At 37.8% G+C, this 21,261-nt stretch overlaps 2 protein-coding genes across 3 annotated transcripts in view; one reads left to right on the top strand and one right to left on the bottom strand.

The window, feature by feature from the left end:
* Window positions 1-237: 237 nt before the first annotated feature.
* On the bottom strand, window positions 238-14,336 carry CALHM4 (calcium homeostasis modulator family member 4). Of its 2 annotated transcripts, XM_021693324.2 has the most exons (3): window positions 14,278-14,336; window positions 4,303-4,369; window positions 238-709 (listed from the first exon to the last, which is right to left on the bottom strand). In XM_021693324.2, exons 1-3 carry the CDS (start codon window positions 14,334-14,336, stop codon window positions 323-325), a joined length of 513 nt encoding a protein of 170 aa, XP_021548999.1. In that variant the 3' UTR covers window positions 238-322. The 2 variants fall into 2 exon arrangements, with proteins under 2 accessions (XP_021548999.1, XP_044773322.1); XM_044917387.1 differs by lacking the exon at window positions 14,278-14,336 and having other exon boundaries at window positions 4,303-4,860.
* The window catches only part of TRAPPC3L (trafficking protein particle complex subunit 3L), a 36,376-nt gene continuing 26,591 nt past the window's right edge, over window positions 11,477-21,261 (top strand). The window contains exons 1-3 of the mRNA XM_021693323.1: window positions 11,477-11,518; window positions 14,748-14,845; window positions 17,182-17,281. Coding sequence (XP_021548998.1) covers window positions 11,477-11,518; window positions 14,748-14,845; window positions 17,182-17,281 — 240 coding nt within the window. The remainder of the gene's footprint in view (window positions 11,519-14,747; window positions 14,846-17,181; window positions 17,282-21,261) is intronic.

The following is a 21,261-nucleotide window of genomic DNA, read 5'->3' on the forward strand; positions in this document are numbered from 1 at the left end:
CAGATAACAAGATAGCGCTCAAAAATATTAGTTTTCACACAGATAACTGAGTAGCAGAACCAAGATTCCCATTCTGATAGGACTTCAAAGTCCATATTGTTTTAATTAAACCAATATAGGCATTACCTGACCACCAAGGAAATTTCAAAAACAGAGATTGTCACAATGATCAGATAAACCGCTTTTGGAAATGGCATCTTGAACGGACTTGTTTAAACAAATATCAGAAGAGACAGAAAAAGGTGAAGAGATTACATTGAAACTCCATCATCATAAAAATAAAGTATCTGTTAGGCAACCTGAACTGTGAGAGCTACTACAATCAAGGTTTTAATTCAATACCTTCGGATTTGCTTTCCTCATTATTCTCATCCACCCTGTCTCTAAGGAAGCTATAGTGACCTTGCAAGTCCTCACCCATGCAGAGAAGATTGGGTGCTGAAATATCTCTCCAGTCCTGACACGAAGGAATACGGATGTGTCTGACATCTTCCTTTCCAGGAATGAAGCCAAAGAGTTTCTTTATGCGCTGCATGATGAGGAGCCGTGAGTGCTGCTTGGCAGCTTGTTCAAAGAGCTCCCTCTCGTTGTGGAGGTGGTTGGTCCAGTAGCACTGCTGCAGAGAGGTGAGGGGAGAGCAGCACCTCGCCACGCAGTGGGAGACCAGGGCAGCGATGGTTGCCAAGGTGATCAAAATCCAGCCCAGCATCTTGACAAAATTATTTAAAAGAAAAGCAGAAAACATCAATATAGTGAATATCAAAGGAACAGACACAGTAAGAGGGATTCCTATGAAACTGAGAAGTAAACTGGAAAAAAAAAAGTAAACTGTGGGTAAGAAATTTGTTTTTATGGGGAGACTGCGTGGTTCAGTTCGTTAAGCGTCTGCCTTTGGCTCAGGTCATGATCCCGGGGTCCTGGGATCAAGCCCCACGCCGGGCTCTCTCCTTAGCAGGGAGCCTGCGTCTCCTCCCTCTGCCTGCAGCTTCCCCTGCTTGTCCTCTCTCTCTATATCAAATAAATAAATAAAATCTTTTAAAAAAAGAAATGTGTTTTTCTAGTCTTCGAAATAATAGCAAGGTGCTGATCACTTGATATGGATATAGGCATGATGGAGAGAATAAGCCCAACCATTTCAATTTGGTTTGGGGGCTACAAAGGATATTAACCAGTTAACTTGGAATGGATTCCAAGTACTGTCCTTGAAGTGGCAGTTGCTACAACCCACCAGTTACTCTTGTGTAGGGTACCTAAACTATATTCTTTGGTTTTAGCTCAACTTTCCTCCCCAACCATTAGGTACAGGTCAAGTATCTTTTGGGTGCTTAATAACTATTTGATAATCATGGTGATGAAAATGATGATGTGATAGATAATGGTAGCTTCTTAAGTGCCTTCTTAATAATGTGCTAACAGATATTCATTGATATTTCTTCCTGAGTTGCTTTCCTTTTATTTTTTGTGACCAAAGAAGACCCTTATGTCCCTAAATGGAAAGCACCTTATTATTTTCCTTTTCATTTCCCTCTTCCCTCAAATAGTTATTTGCTACCAGTTTTATGATTCATTTTTGAAATATGCTTTGAAAGGGAAATTAGCTATATTTTACTTGCGATTATTTAGTTCCCTCTTTAAAAGACTGACATAAATGACTGTTTTCCAGTCTTAGAACTATTCTTTTAATTATTCTTTTTTCAATAGTGAGTGATTATTATGTAAAGTGAGAGAGGCAACGTTCACACATATAAGGAAACCAGCCATCAGCAGCCACAGTCTGGGAGGTGAAGGTCTCTCCCACAGCTTGTGATTCACCAGCAGGCCTGGAATTACCGGTGTGAGCACAACAGGACAGATGCCCTCAGTGGAGGCTGAAACCTACAAAGTGACACAGCAATTTAATTTAAGAGAGGCAAGCACAGTGGAGGAAAGGCCATCTGAGATGTCTATTAATTCATCAGCCATCATTTACTGAGTCCCCATTTGACCTCCTGCCATGTTCTATACATGGTGGTTGGTTATGGAGACTTAGATGGGAATAATTTAAGATACATTCACTCTTTTCTACAGTCTTTAAGCCTAAAGAGGGAAACAAAATAGCAAGCCAAGAAATATGGTAAAATGTGATAGTTTTTTTATATCAGTAAGCACAACAGGAGAGAAACGAACTCACTTAAGAAAGAGGCATATCAGGGAGTACTTCCCAGAGGAGATGATCTTCAGTTAAATATTAAGGAGTAGTTCGCCAGATGCAAGAAACTGAGGAGAGTTCCGATAAGAGAAGAAGAAAAGAGCATGAAGATTTGGGAGGACCTCAAGAAGCTTGTACTCACAGGGCCATAGGAGTCATGTAGAAAAGTGGTCAGGAGCCGGACACTGAAGGACCTTGTAAGCCGTGAGAAGAATTTGGATTTGGGATTGGGCTGGTAGAAAATCATCAAAGAACTTTATATGGGAATGGCGGGGGGGAGGGTGCTCATCATTCAATTTGCATTTAGAAAGATAATTTTGGCATGGCTGTGGAAGGTTGATTGAAATTGGATAAAACTAATGTCAGGAAGCTATTTTAGAATGAGGTATGGGCAGAGAAAGGGTTTGAACTTAATATGATCTTGTGGACAACTCAGAAAAATCAAACAGAAAGACAGTGTATATTCCTCAAATGACATTGAAGTTCAAGGTGGTTGTGAAAGGCGGCCTGGTGAAATGGAAAGAGTATGACTTTTGAATATGTCAATCAGCCATTTATTACCTCTGTGAACTTATAAGAGTTACATAAACTCTTTGAGCTTTGGTTTCCTCATCTGTAAAATGGGGTTGATTATTACTTCTCTCCTAAAGAGTCTGAGGATTAGAATTAAATGTGAAATATTTATACAGTAAGTGATAAACATATTTTTTTAGATTTTATTTATTTATTTGACAGAGACACAGTGAGAGAGGGAACACAAGCAGGGGGAGTGGGAGAGAGAGAAGCAGGCTTCCCGCTGAGCAGGGAGCCCAATGTGGTGCTCGATCCCAGGACCCTGGGATCATGACCTGAGCCGAAGGCAGACGCTTAACGACTGAGCCACCCAGGCGCCCCTGATAAACATCTTAATAAATATTAGTTTTGTGGTCCCTGATCCAAAAACATCCACTGGCTGATGGCACTCTGAACCATAAAACTGTCTTTTCACAGAAGTCTGTGTACGCATTAAATAAGACATTTTATTTTCACTTTAAGAAAATCTTACCAGTGTGTATATCATCTTAGGTTTTTTTGAGCAAGAACATTTGAAAGTTAAAATTGCCCCATTGATTATTTTTCACCTATCTTCACATAACTCCTCTGCCTGAGCTTTAGGGCTAGTGTAAAAGGTTGAGACGGAGCCTACCTTAATGGGATTTCTAACTTTGCTTAAATCGGGCCATATGCAACACTTGAGTATTCTGTGTGTTGATAGTAATTTTTTTTCCAACAAAATAGCACTAGCACTTCTAAATTTTAAAAGCTAAAAAGTGATGGGTCAAAAAAAATGTGCATGCCTTTGCAATAAATAGTTTTTAAAATAATGTATTTTTATTGTATTGCAGTGGTTTGCAACTGTGCTTTTTACCCCAAATCCTTCAGAGAAAGTGATGAATGTCAATGACTCTTTCTGTATTGACAAAATGCACTTTTACACTTCTTAAATTTAACCTGTAAGTGCAGTAGACACAGGCCTTTTCCCTGCCTCATCTCACCCCCTCACATAAACTAGTCTAAGGATATTAAATTTAGAGCCATCCCTGGAATTTACTTTAATCATAATTAAGCTTCCTCTAATTTTAGATAAACTTTTAATACACAAGAATGGATATTTCAGAATATGCAAGATGGAATGAAGTAATACCCTATGTGGCAATAATAATTTTAATAACAATATCTAAAATTTATTGTTTTTAATATGGATTGTGGACATGATGCTGAGCTCTTTGATGTATTAGCTCATTTATTACTCACCCCAACCTTATGTGGTAGATCCTATTAATATCTGCATTTTACGGCGGAGAAAAGTGAAGCATGGATAAGTTCTATAACTTGCTCAAGGTTTTGCAGGTTAATAAATGGCAAAGCAAGATTCAAACACAGGTCTGCTGACTCCGAAGCCCAACATCCTAACCGTATCTATATAGCCGCTCAGTGGAAATCACTCTGATGAATGGCATCAAGTTTGTGTTCTATATTCAGATAATATGAGAAGCGGTAGGAATGTGAAATGTTTCCAATGGCTGCCATTAAGATGGGATAGCATAGCAAGAAAAAAAAAATCAGGAACTTACTTGTGACTGGTATCTGTGCAGAAGACCTACTTCATCTCTTACCAGGATCATGTCGGATGGAACCGATTTGCCACATGGAAACCCAGCTAGGACCTCTTTCCGTTTGCTGGCGCTGATGTTGTCAAACACTGGGTAACGGTCCACAGATGCGAATTCACTTGCCGCACATTCATAGTAGGTACCTGTCAGCAGGGTTACGGCCAGCCATGTTAATGGGGCAATGAGTGCCCTCCCGGTGATGCTGAAGAACCGAAGACAAGCGAGCTTGCGCTCCAGGGGGCTGATTCTCCGCTGTGGAGGGCCACAGCTGCAGCAGTATTCACTGCTCATGGTCCACATCTGGCTTCTCAGAGCATAGCCAGCAACCAGAAGGATCAAGGCTGGAATGACTAGAAAAGCAGAACCATAGCAGAAATTTTTTCCAGCCTGACAGGGACATCTGAATGTGAAAGAAGAGCAAAGCTGTTGCCCACCAGTGGTCAAAGCAGCAATTAAAAAATTGATAAATGTTCCACTTCTCTGCAGGGAAGATATGATATTGTTGAGAGTCGGGCTCATCGTTGGGAAGCTCTGACACAAATGGCCCTTTCTGATCATTAGACTCCACCAGCTGTAACCATTTTATGGGACCTTACTGGTTTAACTGGCTGGGTCAAGCGATCCAACATCCTCATATGTTTAAAGGATTCTAGCATCTTTCCTCGTGTACTTTGTGAACGCTGAGCTAATAAATGCACTTCAGATTCCAGCTGGAAGAAGCTAGAGGAGAGATTCATCTGGTACGGGTGACAGGAGAAACAGCCGCCGCGTATCTTCCCACTGAAAAGAGAATGGTCTGCTTGCAAAGCAAAACTGCTGTCATTTTTCCATATGCTGCTTTGTGTGGCATGACACCAGCAAATAGAGCATTGGGAGCAAAACAGAACATTCTTAACCCTGTGCTAGACCAGGATTTAGGTACATAAAATTATGATATAAGGCATAACAGAAATTATGAAATAATAGAGCAATCCAAACTTTAGGGCTGTCTGGAACATCCATAACCTAAGAGTTCTGCCAGAAGATCCCAAAAGCTTTCCCCAAAAGAAGAACAAGACTTGGGCACCCCCTAAAGCCAAATCACAACAAAAACATTCCAACTTTGCATAAAAATGCACTTGAATTGACAGAATGTGATATAATAACGTGTTGCTTTATAAGTTAAGTTGCAAATTTGTTTATATGCTATCTTTTTGTTACATGAAAATGTGATCCTTAGGTATTGGTAAAATTATATATCTATAAAAAGAAAATGATCAAATATGTAAGGTGTTTTCTGTATTTAATCAGAAAATATTTATTATATGACTTCTATATAAAAGGGACTGGACTAGCCTTGGTTGGGCTAATAAAAAGTGAATAAGATATAAATTTCTCTTCTCAAACTCTCAACTGGGTGTGGTTAAATACATAATTAGTGAATTGAAACATAATGCTGAGGAATTCACCCAAAGTACAGTATAAGTATTACAGTATAAAATATTTTAAAAACTAATTCAAGGAAATAGAAGACAGATTAAGCAACTCCATAATAGGAGTTCCAGAAGGAAAAAAAAAAAAAGAAGGGATAGGCAGAGAAACAATATTTGAAGAGAAGTAACTGAGAATTTGGCAGAATCAAAGAAAGTTCTCACATCAGAAGAGTGTTAGATGTTCTGAGCAGTGTAAATAAAGATAAATCCACATATAAACACACCATAGTAAAACTGCAGAGTGTGAAACATGAAGAAGAAATGTTATTAAAAGCTACCAGAAAGAAGAGACACATAAGCTACAAAAGAATGACCTTAGACCGAGGAGAGAGTTCTCATTAGCAACACTAGAGACCAGAGGCAATATCTTCAGAATGCTTAGTGCCAGATAGGATATCACTCAAGGCAGAACAAAGTAAAGATACATATGTTAATTTTAAAAAGAGATACATAAAGGCTAGGAGAATTTACCACTCAAAGGGTCTCATAAAGAGCATTATTAAAGGATATATTTCAACAAGGAGAAAATTGAACTCTAAGGAAAGATATAAGACAAAAAATAATAATGATACAAATATGGTATTTTTAAGTTATTTTCTTTACTTATTAGCTGTAGAATTACTTTTTTACTTTAAGAGACAGAACTTAGGTAATACATGGTTATAATAAGATATTACTGTGCAAATGGCTAAAATTAAGAAGACTGACCATACCAAATATTGGTGAAGCTTGCAGAGTAACTGGAACTCTCTCTCTCTCTCTCTCTCTTTTTTTTTTTTTTTTTAAGATTTATTTATTTATTTTAGGGCACCTAACTCAGTCGGTTAAGTGTCTGCCCTCGGTTCAGGTCATGATCTCAGAGTCCTGGGATGGAGCCTGCTTCTCCCTCTCCCTCCGCCCCCCTGCCTGCTTGTGTTAATTATATTGATTAATTTGATGGCTTCGGGGGTGTATACATAAGCCCAAACTCATCAAATTGTAAATCAATTCATATTTCATTAAAGCAGTAAAATTTTTTTTCATTTTTTTTTATTATTCTTATGTTAATAAAGCAGTAAAATTTTAAGTATGATTATTAAAATAATTAAAATTTGGTGTATAGATGATTCAAAAGCAGGAAAGAAAAAGGGAATATTAACTGGAAAAGAGATTGTAAGCAAAGGGAAAATGATGGTAAAAAGAAAACACAAAATAATGGTAAAAATGAGACCAAACACACCAATAATCACACACACACAATTTTAAATACCTAACAATTACCGTGTGCTTACAACATGCCAGGCACTGTTCTAAGAACTATGATGAGGTACTAATATTATCCTCAACTTGTTTACAGATGAGAAAACTGAGGCGTGAAGAGATTGAGGAAATTGCACAGGGTCATGCAGAGATGATGGAAGAATCAGGGTTAGGAGCCGGTGGTCTGGTACACACATTTCACCACCATACCAAAGTGGGAGTAAACTTACCTCTAGAGTGATTAAAAAACAGAGTCATACTGCTTACAAGGGACACACCTAAAACTAGACCACACACAAAGCTTGAAAAATAAAGGTATTGGAATATATTTAACTGGGAATAATAATATTAAAATAAGGCAAAACTGACTAAAGGCAAAAAGTGTCAAAAGGCTAATTTGGAACACTCCATTATAATAAAAGGAAAAATCCATTATGAAGATAAAACAATTGTCAACTTGTATGTCTGTGACTGCATAACTTTAAAATACATAAAGCAAAAGCTGATCAAAGTATAAGGAGACTTCTCATAATCAGAGATTTTAACCATATCTTTATCAGAAATGATTAAGTTAACATTAGGATCTAAAGGATGTGAACAACAAGCAAGCTTTATCTAAGGTGTATGTAGTATTCCATCACAGTATTTCCATTCCATTTCATTAGTAACGTCCAATAACAAAGAAACAGATGAATAAACCACAGAAATAGAATGCTATAGACTAGGGGTGAACCATATAGGGCTCATAGACTAAACTGGCCCACTGCCTGTTTTCTATGGCTTGTGAGCTAAGAATGGTTTTTACATCTTAACACAGTTGGGAAAAAAAAATTGTTCAGTATTTTATAACATGTGAAATTACATGAAACTCAAATCTCCATGTTTACAGATAAAATTTTATTGGCACATAGGCACACCTCTTCCTGAATTGTCTATGGCTGCTTTCCCACCACAATAGCAGAGTTGAGGGGTTGTGACAGAGTTCATATGTCCATAAAATTTAAAATATCTACTCTCTGGCCCTTTACAGAAGAAGTCTGCTGACCTCAGCTATAGAGGCTGTGAAAATAAACTAGCTAGAGCGACAGCTGTAGATACGGATAAATCTTAACCAATAACTGGGAAGGAAAAATGCAAGCTGTAGGATATGCACAGTATGACGAATTAGGTAAAGTTTTGAAACAAAATGATATTACATATTCTTTGTGGTTACCAACATATGTAGAATTTAAAAACATGAATAGGAATGATAAATACCAAGTTCTGCGTAGCGGTGACCCCTGAGGAGGGCAGCGTAGAATTCAGGAGGGTGCTGGCTATTTCAACTCTATCGGTACTGCGTCATTGCTTACAACAGAGCCTGAAGTGTATCTAGCAGCTCGTTCAGTAGAGCTTGGTAGTAAGAACCACATCTTCCTTATGTTTGTAATTTCCAATTTTAAAAGTTCATTCCGTGGAACATACGGGAAGTGAGGAAGCAGAGAAGGAAAATGTAGACCACTCTTTCAGGGAAGAATGCAGGAAAGGATGGAGCATTCACTGATGAGAAATCACTGTTGAGGCATCAATGTCTTGCCGTAAAGGAGTTTGTTGATAACAAATTCTTAAGTTTTTATTGTTGTTCACAGTCAAAAGAACTAATGACTTCCTCAGGGGTACCTGTGTGTAACTTGTCCATGATTGTGAAGGATTACATCCATGACTGATCAATTTCCTTTGGGCCTTTGTAACCAAATGGTCTTTATGCTAAAGAGAGCTTGCTGTCAGCTGTCTATCCAACATATAAAATGTCTATCCGTCAGTGGAGACCCGGCAGCTCATTCACTGAGGACGTGCTGACACACCGACAGGGAGATCAGATCTGACAGCTAGAGCAGTCCTGGGGGGAGGGGGGCTGCTGAGCATATCATCACTCATTTTACATAAAGAAGTTTGGTTAAAATAAACACAAAAAGCAGCCTTAAATAGAAAAAGAAGTTGCAAAAAGATAACAAGCTCCCAATGCAGATGTGACGGCCGTGCCTGATAGTTTGTGGGGGATCTCAGATGATGATAACATGCTGACGGATCGGTGCTGCCCTCTGTTAGCACCTCCCCGGTCTCTACCCAGCTGCTCAGGTACCTCCCAGGGGACCACTCTCAGGGAGTGACCCAGTTCATCATCTCCTTGCACTGGTTGCTTTGCAGTCCACTATGATGACACTGAGGATCGTATCATTCTCCCAACGCCAGCTCCGAATTCTGGCCTAGGCTTCCAAAAGAACTCTTAATAAAAGAGCAAAAACTTTTCCTCTGCATTATTTTGCAATGATTCCTCTTTCTAGTTTGCTGCCAGAACAGATATTCTCGATCAGCTCCCTGTTTGAAACATACCCTCCCTCTGCACTTTCTTCTCTTTAGGTGAAGAAAGTGGAGAAAAGACAGAGCCTGGGGCACAGCAGGCTTCCTGGGATCCCAAGAGCTGCTGAAGGCTGGTGGGTTTCACAGTCTGAACATCAGCAAACCAGTGTCCAGCGCCCTGGCCGCAGCTGTGTTTGTGCTGGCTGTGCTCTTGAGAGGGAATGCCAGACAGGGACTCCTTCCTTAAGCGCCGTGCTCCTGGACGAAGGGGCAGGAGAGAGGGGGAGGCTGTCAGCCCAGCAGAGGATCTGGCTCCTAGGGTACCTGAGATGTCCTAAATCCTCATGGTGGCCCTGATGTCTCCATAGCACAGCCATTGTGGTTTAGTGAAATTGATTTCAGTATCACCACTCCCCACCCACCAAGCACACAGGCCTGTCTCTGTTTTTCTCAGAACCCAGCATCGCCCCCACACTACGCTCAGCAATGGGCTCTCTACCATACCTTAGTAGCTATTGGGAGTCTACCTGTGAAATATTTTGCTCTAACATGGATTGTGTACAATAGAAAAAAATGTTTGATTTGGGATCAGCAACTTGAGCCAAAATCCCTCTTTGTTGCCGACTACCCAGCAACTTTGAACAAATTTCTCAACGTGACTTTTAGATTCTCATTCTAGAAAATGGTAATGATTACAGTACTCTTTCACAGATGGTAGTCAAATTAACATGAGATAAAGTGAAAACCGTGCTGTAAATTGTAAACTTGACATAAATATAAGGTGTTGTTACTCTACCAGTGAAAAGCACCCCCCCACACACACCACCCCCCAGCCAAACTGACTTTTCCTGGGAAGAGAGTCATGGAACACAGGCACTAATATTGTAGAACCCCATTCGATATACTCACCTACGAGAAAAATCTACAGTAATTAGTGTTTCTATAGTGCATTATAACGTGTTTTATAGCACATATTACCTCTTTGATACTCACAATTATTCTGTGAAGTGGGTTTTATTATTCCCAGTTTGCAAATGTGGAAACTGAGCCATAGAACAATAAAATGGCTTGTCCAAAGTCACACAGCCAGTAAATGGTAGAACTGCAGCTCAGCCTGAGACTTCCAAATTCTCCTAGTCTGTCACTTTATAGCAAGAATTTTCTAGAACACACAGGGCTAATTGACTCAGATGGTAAGAAGTAGGAAGTGACTTTCTTAAATTGAGTCTTAGGCTTCTATTTCTGGAAGTGTTTTGGTCCTCCACGCCCTGCATGGAGTGGTCAAGATGGGGGAGTTTCTCGTGTTAACTTTAAATGTCTATACTCCTACATAAATAGAGGTTTCAATAGCTAACATCTCAGGGACTGTCAAAAGAAAGCTAAGGGCTTGCTTTCTCTGCCAGAATCATTATACATTACTAAACTGTAGAACACCCATTTTGAGCAGCAGTTTTAAGGAATGATGGATTTGGGGTGTTGGTATTTTTTCCTTAAAACTGTTGCTTATGAAAACAAAAGTATCAGATATATTTGAATTCTGTAATCATGCAAGATGGGGGTCTGTGATACCCATTAGAGTTGTTCATTAGGTTTGAACCCAAGATGTAGTACCTACAGATTGCTGATCCTGTCTCAAATTCACACAACAATCAATACAAAGACTGAATAATGCTAACATTTAGATCTATCTTGGATTGTGAAGGTTTCTGTTTGTGATTTTTAGAACAATGCCTTGGCATGAGAGCAAAACACCACTCTTATACTCCCTTGGGCTAAAGAATTTTCAGTAGCTGGTGCCTCTGATCAGACTTCCCACTATCAGCTTTCATGCCTCTAGGTTACAACTTGTACTCCCAAGTGAAGCAGTATTTGATCGGTGGCAAGGTACGTGCTCATAAGCCCGTCCTGCTCATGATTGTTTTCCTCTTCAGCTCAGCAAAGAACAGCAGGAGAGTGCAGAAGTGGCACTCTTGTCTCCAAGGAAGAAGGAACGTGCAAAAACAGGACGACAGGGATGGATACACCTCTAACATAAAAGCCGACGAAAAGAAATCGAAGATCGCATTCTTCATCTCTCAAGCACCATGTCTCGCCCTGCACACAGAAGACCAGAATACCATAAAATCGTAAGATCTTTTTATAAACATATTCTCAAAGAGGCCTTTCTTCTACTTCAAAGAAAATGTTTTCTTGAGTGATTTCTGATTTATTTCAAAAGGTGACACTACCCATAGACTTTTTTTCAGTGGAGCAAGGAAGTGTTTAGTGGAGTGGATCATAAATCACACCTCTGGGAATAGTACAATGCTCTCTAACACACTGTAACAGAATAATTGAGTCTTTATACAGATTTTAGGGTTTTCTTTTGTGACTAATTAGATCTATAACGTGTCAAATTTATCTCTTGTGCCTGACAGAAAATACGGAAAGATAAAGCAATTCTTTGTATTTCATACTTCGTGAACTAGGAAATGAAATGTATATAAAATATATAAAAAATAGTGATTATGTGTTAAATTAATGGGAACAGATCAGCAAAAAACTCAGCATTAAAAGATTGCCTTTAGAAATGTATTTCCTTGTCTTAAATGTAAGTATCTATTATTATAATTTGGTATGTGCTATTATCCTTTCTATATATTCCAAGCTCAGAGTTATTTTTCAAAACTTAATTACTTGTATATTAGCTTTGGATAAACTTCTTCTTTAATCCTCTCAGAAGTTACAGATGTGAAAATTTATCGTTATGTTTAAAGCTCTTTTAATTATTTCAGGAAACTGATGAGCACTGAAGAAAATTAAGTAATTTCAGTTATGGGAACTTGGAATTGTATGATTAACTGTCACACCCCAGTTGGGAATGCCTCCAGATGGCCCCTCTGGCATTCTGGGATCTTGATTTATTTTATGTGGGGTTCTGAAATACTAAAAGATATTGCAGAGTGCACCTAAATCACTTCATTTACGTGTCAGTTAAAACACACTTTTATCCTAATGTATCCAAAGTCTCAAATAACTAATGGTGTTCTGTTTTTCATATGTGAAAATGACTGTTTTTATTGTTTTATAAACTGTGAAGATAAATTTTATGTTGACATTTTCTGTGACCGGGTGTATGGATTTGAGACCTACTGGACATGTAGCTCAAGGTACAGCCTTTTACGAGGACACAGAATGGAAAAACTGGCCCTCGTGGGTATTGAACTTGAAACTTAGCTACAAGTAAACTGTAGATAGTATTCACCCATCAGAATAAGAGAGAAAGAGGAAGAAGAAAATGCCATGATTTCAGTTTGGTCGTATTATAAATGGGCACAATGCTGATGCTCTGGCATGTAAGTAGGGTATAATTTCATTTCCTTTTATCTCTTTTTCAAATTCTGCTTTTGTTGCTAGTGGCAATAACTACATTATTCTTTCTGTCTCTCTCCTTCAACCGTTGCTTATTTTTATGCTGTGCTCTTACCACATAGCAGTAATTTATCTTCTGTGGTGGCTCCGTATATGTTGAGAAGATATTTCATATATAATTTACAGACATTTCTTATAGTGTATGATTAGGTTTTTTGAGTTAAATAAGAACAGAATTAAAATTGAATATATCGTGACCCTTTTAGTGATTTAACAATATTTTTGTTAAAATCACTTGCTTTACATTTGTTTTCTAGTAGAAATATTAACATACTTATTATTTTCTTTTTTTTTTTTAGATTTTTTTTTTTTTTTTAATTCATGAGAGACAGAGCGAGAGAGAAAGGCAGAGGGAGAAGCAGGCTCCCAAGGAGCAGGGAGCCCGATGCGGGACTCGATCCCAGGGCCCTGGGATCACGACCTGAGCCGAAGGCAGACGCCCAACCATCTGAGCCACCCAGGCGCCCACTTATTATTTTCTATACCTGACTCATAGAGATTAGTCCTTAACGTAATGTCAATTAGTGTATCTAATGTATATTCTACACCCACTTACGACATTTTGATTTATATTTCTAACATAAATGATGTCCACATATGGACATAATTTTGTAACTATAATTATTTAGATTCTATCCATTTGAAACTTATTTAGTTATAACAAATATTCTATCTGCTTAAAGAAACGTATTTGTCATAGTATAAACCCATGTATAGGGAGGTGGACTCTGGTGGTAGTGGGTAAATTTAGGAAGTATTTTGATCAAAATTATATAACATTTACAGAAGTTACTTTGTTAATAATTTTATTGATTTGTTTAACCATTTCTGCCTGTGCCTTAAAAAAAAAAAGAATACATCTTATCAGGTCATATGTTACCCTCCATGTTAGGCTACCCAAGATACCTGGGTCTAGAGGTAAAAACACCTCTTCTAACCTGGAATCCACATTTAGCTTTTCATGTAAATACAAGATTATGCAAGAAGTAAGATTATTTTCCACAGTGGTTCCCCTTCATGCCTCCCTGTCCCACCCACCTCTACTTCAAATAGGCCTTCTTTTGTGCACCTCAAAGGTAATTGCTATGTCAGAGTGGAGCTTGCAGTCTCAGGCTCCACCCTGGCTCTGCCAGTTGATGGCTCGTTGGCCAAGTCACTCACTCCTCCTAGGCCTTATTCCCTCCTCTGTAGGACTAAGAGCACTGGAATAAATTATCCCTAGTATCTCCATCCCTTTCTTACATAGTATTCAATAGCAGAAGCAAAACAGAGAGACTTTGTCAAATGGATTGATTGAGATTTGTGTGTTCTGTTTCCCATACTTTCAACCTCTCTATGCTAAACCAAACCTAAACTATTCTTAGTTGTAATTTCCATATTCAGTTCACTCTGAAAATAGGCCATATTTTGGAGATCTATAAGGAAAGTACAAATTCTCCTTTTTTCACTAAGTATAAATAAAACAACATCTCACAAATTTGCTGCTACAGTTGGGTTCATCCTGATGGTCTCCTTGGCAGATCTGGAACCCATTAGGGATTGTGCAAACTCATGAGAAGTCTCAACCAATTATTCCTTCTAGCTGAAAACATGGTCAGCCGATACCAAAGGCTATTCTAGAACAACGGAAATTTATATTAGCAATTATTTTTTTAAAAACCTTGCCCCATGATAATACCTTGCAAGCTATATACTATTAGCAAATGCATAGAAAGATTTCTCCTGTTAAGAAATTTATTCCATTTCACAGCTCTTTTCTTATCAGCGATGGATCCAAATATAGGTACAGCTTGTTCTCAGCAATAATTAGTAGGAGGGTGGGAAAAAATGAGCAGATGATCTCAAAGGCTGCTTGCAATTGGAACATTTTGTTAAAAAAAAAAATAGAGTAGCACATTGTCCATAGCTTTGCCTATAAAGTAAAACTAACCCTTTTTTCTCTAGAACAAAGATCTCTTTGTCCTCACCTATGGAGCTCTGGTTGCCCAACTGTGTAAAGATTATGAAAAAGATGAAGATGTGAACAAATATTTAGATAAAATGTAAGTAGAAGTCTTTTATTCTCATGGAATGTATATTGTTAATATCCTCTGAATTTTGTCCACTTCTAATGACTTTGCCCTACTTCACGGGCTCTTCTATGATTTCAGTGAATCACGTTTTAAAGCTGAACATCATTTCTGACAATGGCCATTTGGGTTGTGTAAAGCATAAAGTAAGAGGAAGGAAACTTTTTTCTATGAAAATCAAGCATGGAACATATTCTTTTTAGTTCAAAATCATTTCTTTGCTAGTCACCTGTAAGCAAAAGTATGGTAAAACATTGTTTTTTTAACAATGTTATGGATCATCAAATTTGATTCTTTTCAGCAGTCTTTTGTTCTAAGATAACTCCTTCTAATATAAACATATGTTTATGTAAGTATAGACCATCTTTGGAGGGATATGCCAAAAATTGCTAATGGCAGTTGCCTGAGAGAACTTGGAGACAGGGGATTACCCATAGAAGAGAGATTTACTTTTTTCTATGTAGTGTTTTTATTGTTTGAATGCTTTTACCATTGCTATGCTTTACTTAAAAATATATTAAAGGGAGAAACCCACCCTTTCCTTTTTTTTTATTATATTATGTTCATCACCATACATTACATCATTAGTTTTTGATGTACTGTTCAATGATTCATTATTCGCATATAGCACCCAGTGCTCCATGCAGAATGTGCCCTCCTCAATACCCACCACCAGGCTAACCCATCCTCCCACCCCCCTCCCCTCTAGAACCCTCAGTTTGTTTCTCAGAGTCCATAGTCTCTCATGGTTCATCTCCCCCTCCGATTTCCCCCCTTCATTCTTCCCCTCCTGCTATCTTCTTCTTTTTTTTTTTTAAACATATAATGTATTATTTGTTTCAGAGGTACAGATCTGTGATTCAACAGTCTTGCACAATTCACAGTGCCCACCCTTTCCTTTTAAAACATAGTTCATTCTCCTTGTCTTTATTAATGGAGATTCCCTCTGCACAAATTCAACCTTTAATTTTCTCAGAATAATTATATGATCATCAGATTATTGCTCAATAATAAAATATCTGTCAACATTTTTTGAGCCTCTTAATTATGGATCCTGAAAAGGACTCTCTAACTGGGCAATGACTAGAAAGCTTGTACTAATTAGAAGATTTAGTTAGAAAGGTTGAAAGGGAAATTTAGCCTAGTTGAGCATTGTAGGGCTTTTAAAAAGGGTTGATTGTGTTTTTAGTTGGAAAACAGAAAAAAGACAATATAAAGGAAAGCTTGAAAGGTTTTTTGTGAACCCTAGTTTCCTCCCTTTCTAAGCTTATTCTTTTCCTACTAGAAAGTTCTTTTTCATTGTCCTCTGTTTATTTTGGTTCATATAACTTTTTTTTTTCATTTCCTCTTCATTAGTCAGGAGTACTTCCTAAGATAAAATGTCTGTAATAGTGAGGGCTGCTTAACCTATTTTACCTTAGGTCATACTTAAACATGTGATACAGCATTTCCAGAATATACATCATTTTATGTAGCTTATGTTAAATTTTTTCTTTTTATTTCCACCACTAAGGTCATATTTGCTAAACTAGATTGAAAGTTCTTAGGTCTGTCTTGTCGAAAGCGTCTGCTCAAGCATCTCAGCCACATACTCGGCTGTATTATGACATCTCAGTAAGATGCCTTCAACACTGTACTTCAGGTACTACTCAGTCCGTTTGTGGTAGGGTGAAGCTAACGGATAATACAAATACTTTCTCCCAAGTCCCATAGATTCAGTTCCCCTAGAATGAAAAATGAATTTTCTGAATGTCGCTTTTTTTTCTTTTCGCTAAACTTCAGAGTTTTAACTGCAGAAACCTACACTGACAACAAAAATTGATTTTTCTTTTCCCTTCTTCCTCTCCTTCTGGAGCCCATCCTGGCCATGTCTGTACTTTTACCATGATAACTATGCTAAGAGAAGAATGAGCATCCAAGTACCACACCTATAGTAGACAAGCTAGCTAGATCCTCATTCTGTTTCCATCAACAGCTACTGATGACAAAGTTAGTTGCCAATAAGATACATTAGGCTATGAACACCAACCTCCCTTAGCTTTAATATACACTGTCAAATTTGGGCCAGCCTTACCTCCTCAGGCTTTTCTGCTCATAGGAAACTAGTTAATATTTCCCAGATAAATGCTCTCTGTTTCTGTATCTGTAAGACAAATAAAGAGCCTACTGCCAAATAGCCATTAGACTCGTCAAATTTGCTTTACTTTGTTATCCATGCAAAGTGCTAAACAGAGGACTCCATTCTTAAACACTGCTAGAGTTCACTACTCAAATATTATTTTCAGACCATACTCTTTCCTTCATCACAGGGGATATGGCATTGGAACACGGCTGGTGGAAGACTTTTTGGCTCGATCTTGTGTAAGAAGATGCCATAGTTATTCAGAAATTACAGACGTAATTGCCCAGGTAAATGCGTTTTTAGCTCTTTCAAGATGTTTTGAAAATCTCTGATTTGTCCTCAGTTCTGTGGCTTTCTGCTCTGATTGGGTAGGTTTTAGCTGTATTCATTATTAGGTGCTAAGAGATTCTGATTGAAAAGCATTTTATTTCAGCACAGGATTAAAGCTACTGTGAACCAAGATAAGTGCTTTTAGGCACTTAAGCATCTATAGATTTTTCTGACCACACAGTGTGTGTGGAGTGTGTGCCCCACACGGGAAAATGTTTTGAGGTGGTAAACAGAAAGGGAGTGTAATAAGGGCAACCTCATAACATGATGTCCCAAACCGGTTTCTTTGTACAATCACTTTAGCACACGGAGGAAGTGGTCTTTGGCTGTCTCAGAGAATATTGTTGTGGCCATTTGATTCCCAGAGCAATGTTTCCCCAAGAGAAAAATAAAGCTTCCTGTAAAAGCATGTGCTCTAAGAACTTTCACAGCTCTGATATACCAGAGACAACTTGGAATCTCCTGAGACCAGCTCAGATAACTCAGGTAGAAGATGAGATCGGGAAATGCCTCCTTAGCCAGAATCCCTCTAATCTGCTGGTCTACGGTTATTAACCCAGTGTCGTTCATTTGGGGGAGACCCGGCAAGTATGCATGGGTATCAGATATTTATAAGGTTCAGGTATACTGCCTCCAGATTCTCACAACAGACCTATTAAGTTGGTCTCATTCTTCTTTTCTCTCCTAATCCTTAATATTATTATTTCCAAACTGACTCTTCACATGAGTGGCAATAATTGTTCTACATAGTGCTTTGTGACTCCAAATGCAGTTTTACATATTCTTTGTCTTTTACCCTTACGGTATCCCTGTGAAGTAAGCAGAGTAGGAGTTGTTCCCATTTTCCAGATAAGAAAACTGAGTCCCAGAAAGAATATGATAAAAATTGAGTACTAGTATATATCAAAAAAGTATGCATTCAAAAACACAATCCAAATGAAAGATTTTCCCAATTCTTGTTACCATTACTCTCATTATTTCATTTCATTTCTCATTATTTCATTATTTCATGAATAATGTGGTTGAAATTGAAATCCAGGTCTTCTAGTCTCAGTGTAGTGAGTTTACCACACAACTAAACAGGTTAAAAAATTCTCTTTCCCTATTTGCAGAATATAACTAAAATAATGAAGCAGTAGTTTGAAAAATAAAATAATTTTTCACTAAGCCAAGTTATGTGCAATGCTAGAAAAATACTAGGTGTTTTAACGGGAAATATTTGAAATATATAAATGTAGATGGTTGTGTTCTGTTTCTGTAAAAATGCCATTGGGGTTTTGATGAAGATTGATTGCATTGAGTTAGTAGATCACTTTGGGTAACATGGACATTTTAACAATATTTAATCTTCCAATCTATGAACATTGAATGTCATTCCATTTGTTTGTGTTCTGTTTAATTTCTTTCATCAATGTTTTGTAGTTTTCAGATACAAGTCTTTCACCTTCTTGTTTAAGTTTATTCCTCGGTATTTTTATCCTTTTTCACTCCTATTGTGAATAGGATTGTTTTCTTAATTTCCTTTCTGGATAGTGTGTTGTTAGTAAATAGAAACACCACTGATTTTGTATGCTGCAACTTTCCTGAAATCACTTCTTAGTTCTAACAGGTTTTTTTGTGTGGAGTATTTAGGGGTTTCCCACATATAAGATTGTATCATCTGTAAAAGAGAAATAATTTTACTTTTTTTCTTTCCAATTTATATGCCTTTTATTTCTTTTTCTTGACTAACTACTCTAGCTAAGACTTCTAGTACCATGTTGAGTAGAAACAGTGAGAGGAAAGAGGAAGCATCCTTCTTGTTCTTGATCTTAGAGAAAAAGTTTTCCATTTTTTACCATTGAGCATGGCAATGGGGAAAGGATTGTCTTTTCAATAAATGGTGCTGGGAAAACTGGTTATCCACATACAAAAGGAATAGAATTAGACCTTTACACCATACACAAAAATGAACTCAAATGGATTAAAATGTAAACATAAGACCCAAAACTGTAAAATTCACAGAACAGGGGCACCTGGGTGGCTCAGTTAGTGAAGCATCCGACTCTTGGTTTCAGCTCAGGTCATAATCTTGGGGACACATACACACGTTTTGGTGAAGATGTGGAGAGACTAGAACCCTTGCACACTGTTGGTAGGAATTCAAAATGGTACATCCACTATGGAAAACGGTTTGAAAGTTCATCAAAAAATTAAAAATAGAATTACCATAGGATCTACCAATCCTACTTCTGGGTATTTATCCAAAAAAATTGAAATCAGGATCTTGAAGAGATATTAACACACTATATTCATTGTAGCACTATGCACAATAGCCAAGATGTGGAAACAACCTAAAAGGCAAATGAAAGATGAATAAAGAAAATGTAGTATATACATACAGTGACATACTTTAAAAAAAGGGGGACATTCTGTAATGTGAAACAACATGGTTGAACCCAGACACAGAAAGATAAATACTGCATGATTCCACCTAGATGAGGTATCTAAAATGATTAAATTCATAGAATCAAAGCGGGGACGGATGGCTTCGGGTGGAGGAAATGGGCAGTTATTAACCAATGAGCATAAAGTTCCAGTCAAACAAGATGAATGAGCTTTAGAGGTCTGTGGTACAACATAGTACCAGTCGTCACCAATAACATATTATACACCTGTAAATGTGTTAAAAGGGTAGATCTCATGTTAAGTGTTCTGATTCCAATTTTTAAAAAATTTTAAAAGAAACAGGTCTGTTTGATGTGAAACTAAGAACATTCGCTTTCCAAATATCTCTCCTCTAAACTTTTTACATCTTTTTTTATTTTTCTCATGTCATGGAAATTCTGATCTGCTCCTCCTGTCCTCAACAAACTGGGAAAAAATCCACTTCTACTCCTTTGCAAGATTCCTTCTTGCAATGAAGAGAATATTTTGTCACTCTTACCCTTCTCTTGTGCAGAGGGGTTGTCTCCTGGTCTTTGCACTTCCCTTCAAAGTCCAGATTTCCTCCCTCTTAATCATTTTCCCTTCTCGAGCAAAATGTTCTTTTACATGTGGGAATGATGTCACCCAACTCAGAAGCATTTTAACACAGGGGAAGGGGCAGACCTTAGTTACATATTCACCCACTGATGTTTTGCTTATAATTGGCAGTTTTCATTAGAAGGTCCGGCCTTCAGCAGCATTATCTCATTCATCCTTGTAAACTCTCCTGAGAGGAGGCAGGTGTCAAATGTTAGAGTCAATTTTAGGGGGGCATGGAGCAAGGTCAGAGGAAATTCACCGTTCTCACATGCTGCCCATGGAACATGGTAGGGTCAAGAATAGAACCCAAACCTTGTGACTTTTGTTTGGCTGCCGCCTCAGACCGTGCCCTCATACAGAACACAGTCATCATCCTTGTGTAGCTGCACTTCGAACAGCTTTGGACCTCAGATTGCGCCATCTAGTGGTAAAGAGAAATCCCATGACAGAGACCAAATCTGCTCAAAAAAAGTCTGTAATCAGGCCTTATATTTCATATACAAAAGAGATGACAGGCTAATTCTAAAGTCATATTCCTGCAACATTAAAATATATCCATTTTTAAAATATAATTTTATCATATACAAGTCTACTTTTGTGTTGATTGCCTCAAAGTACTTCAAATTTTAAATAAGATGTATAATTTATAAAGATTGTCAGCAGCATTATAACATGATGTTAAAAAACTATTAGGAATACAGCGCCTTTCTTTAGGAAAGCTCAAAGTAATTGCCACCTATTAATTTTTTCCCTTGTGAAGTAAAAACGATAGCCATCATTAGCCTCATTTTACTGATGACATAATTGAGTCTTAAGATGATGTCACCACAGTTACATAGTCAAAAAAGCCATCTGAGAATTTAATTTTTCTGATCGTATTCCACTGTTTTTCCCAAAAGTAATTGTTTCTTTAAAATGTACCTGTGGGGGC

Source organism: Neomonachus schauinslandi, chromosome 8 (assembly GCF_002201575.2).
Source record: "Neomonachus schauinslandi chromosome 8, ASM220157v2, whole genome shotgun sequence".
Lineage (NCBI taxonomy): Eukaryota > Metazoa > Chordata > Mammalia > Carnivora > Phocidae > Neomonachus > Neomonachus schauinslandi.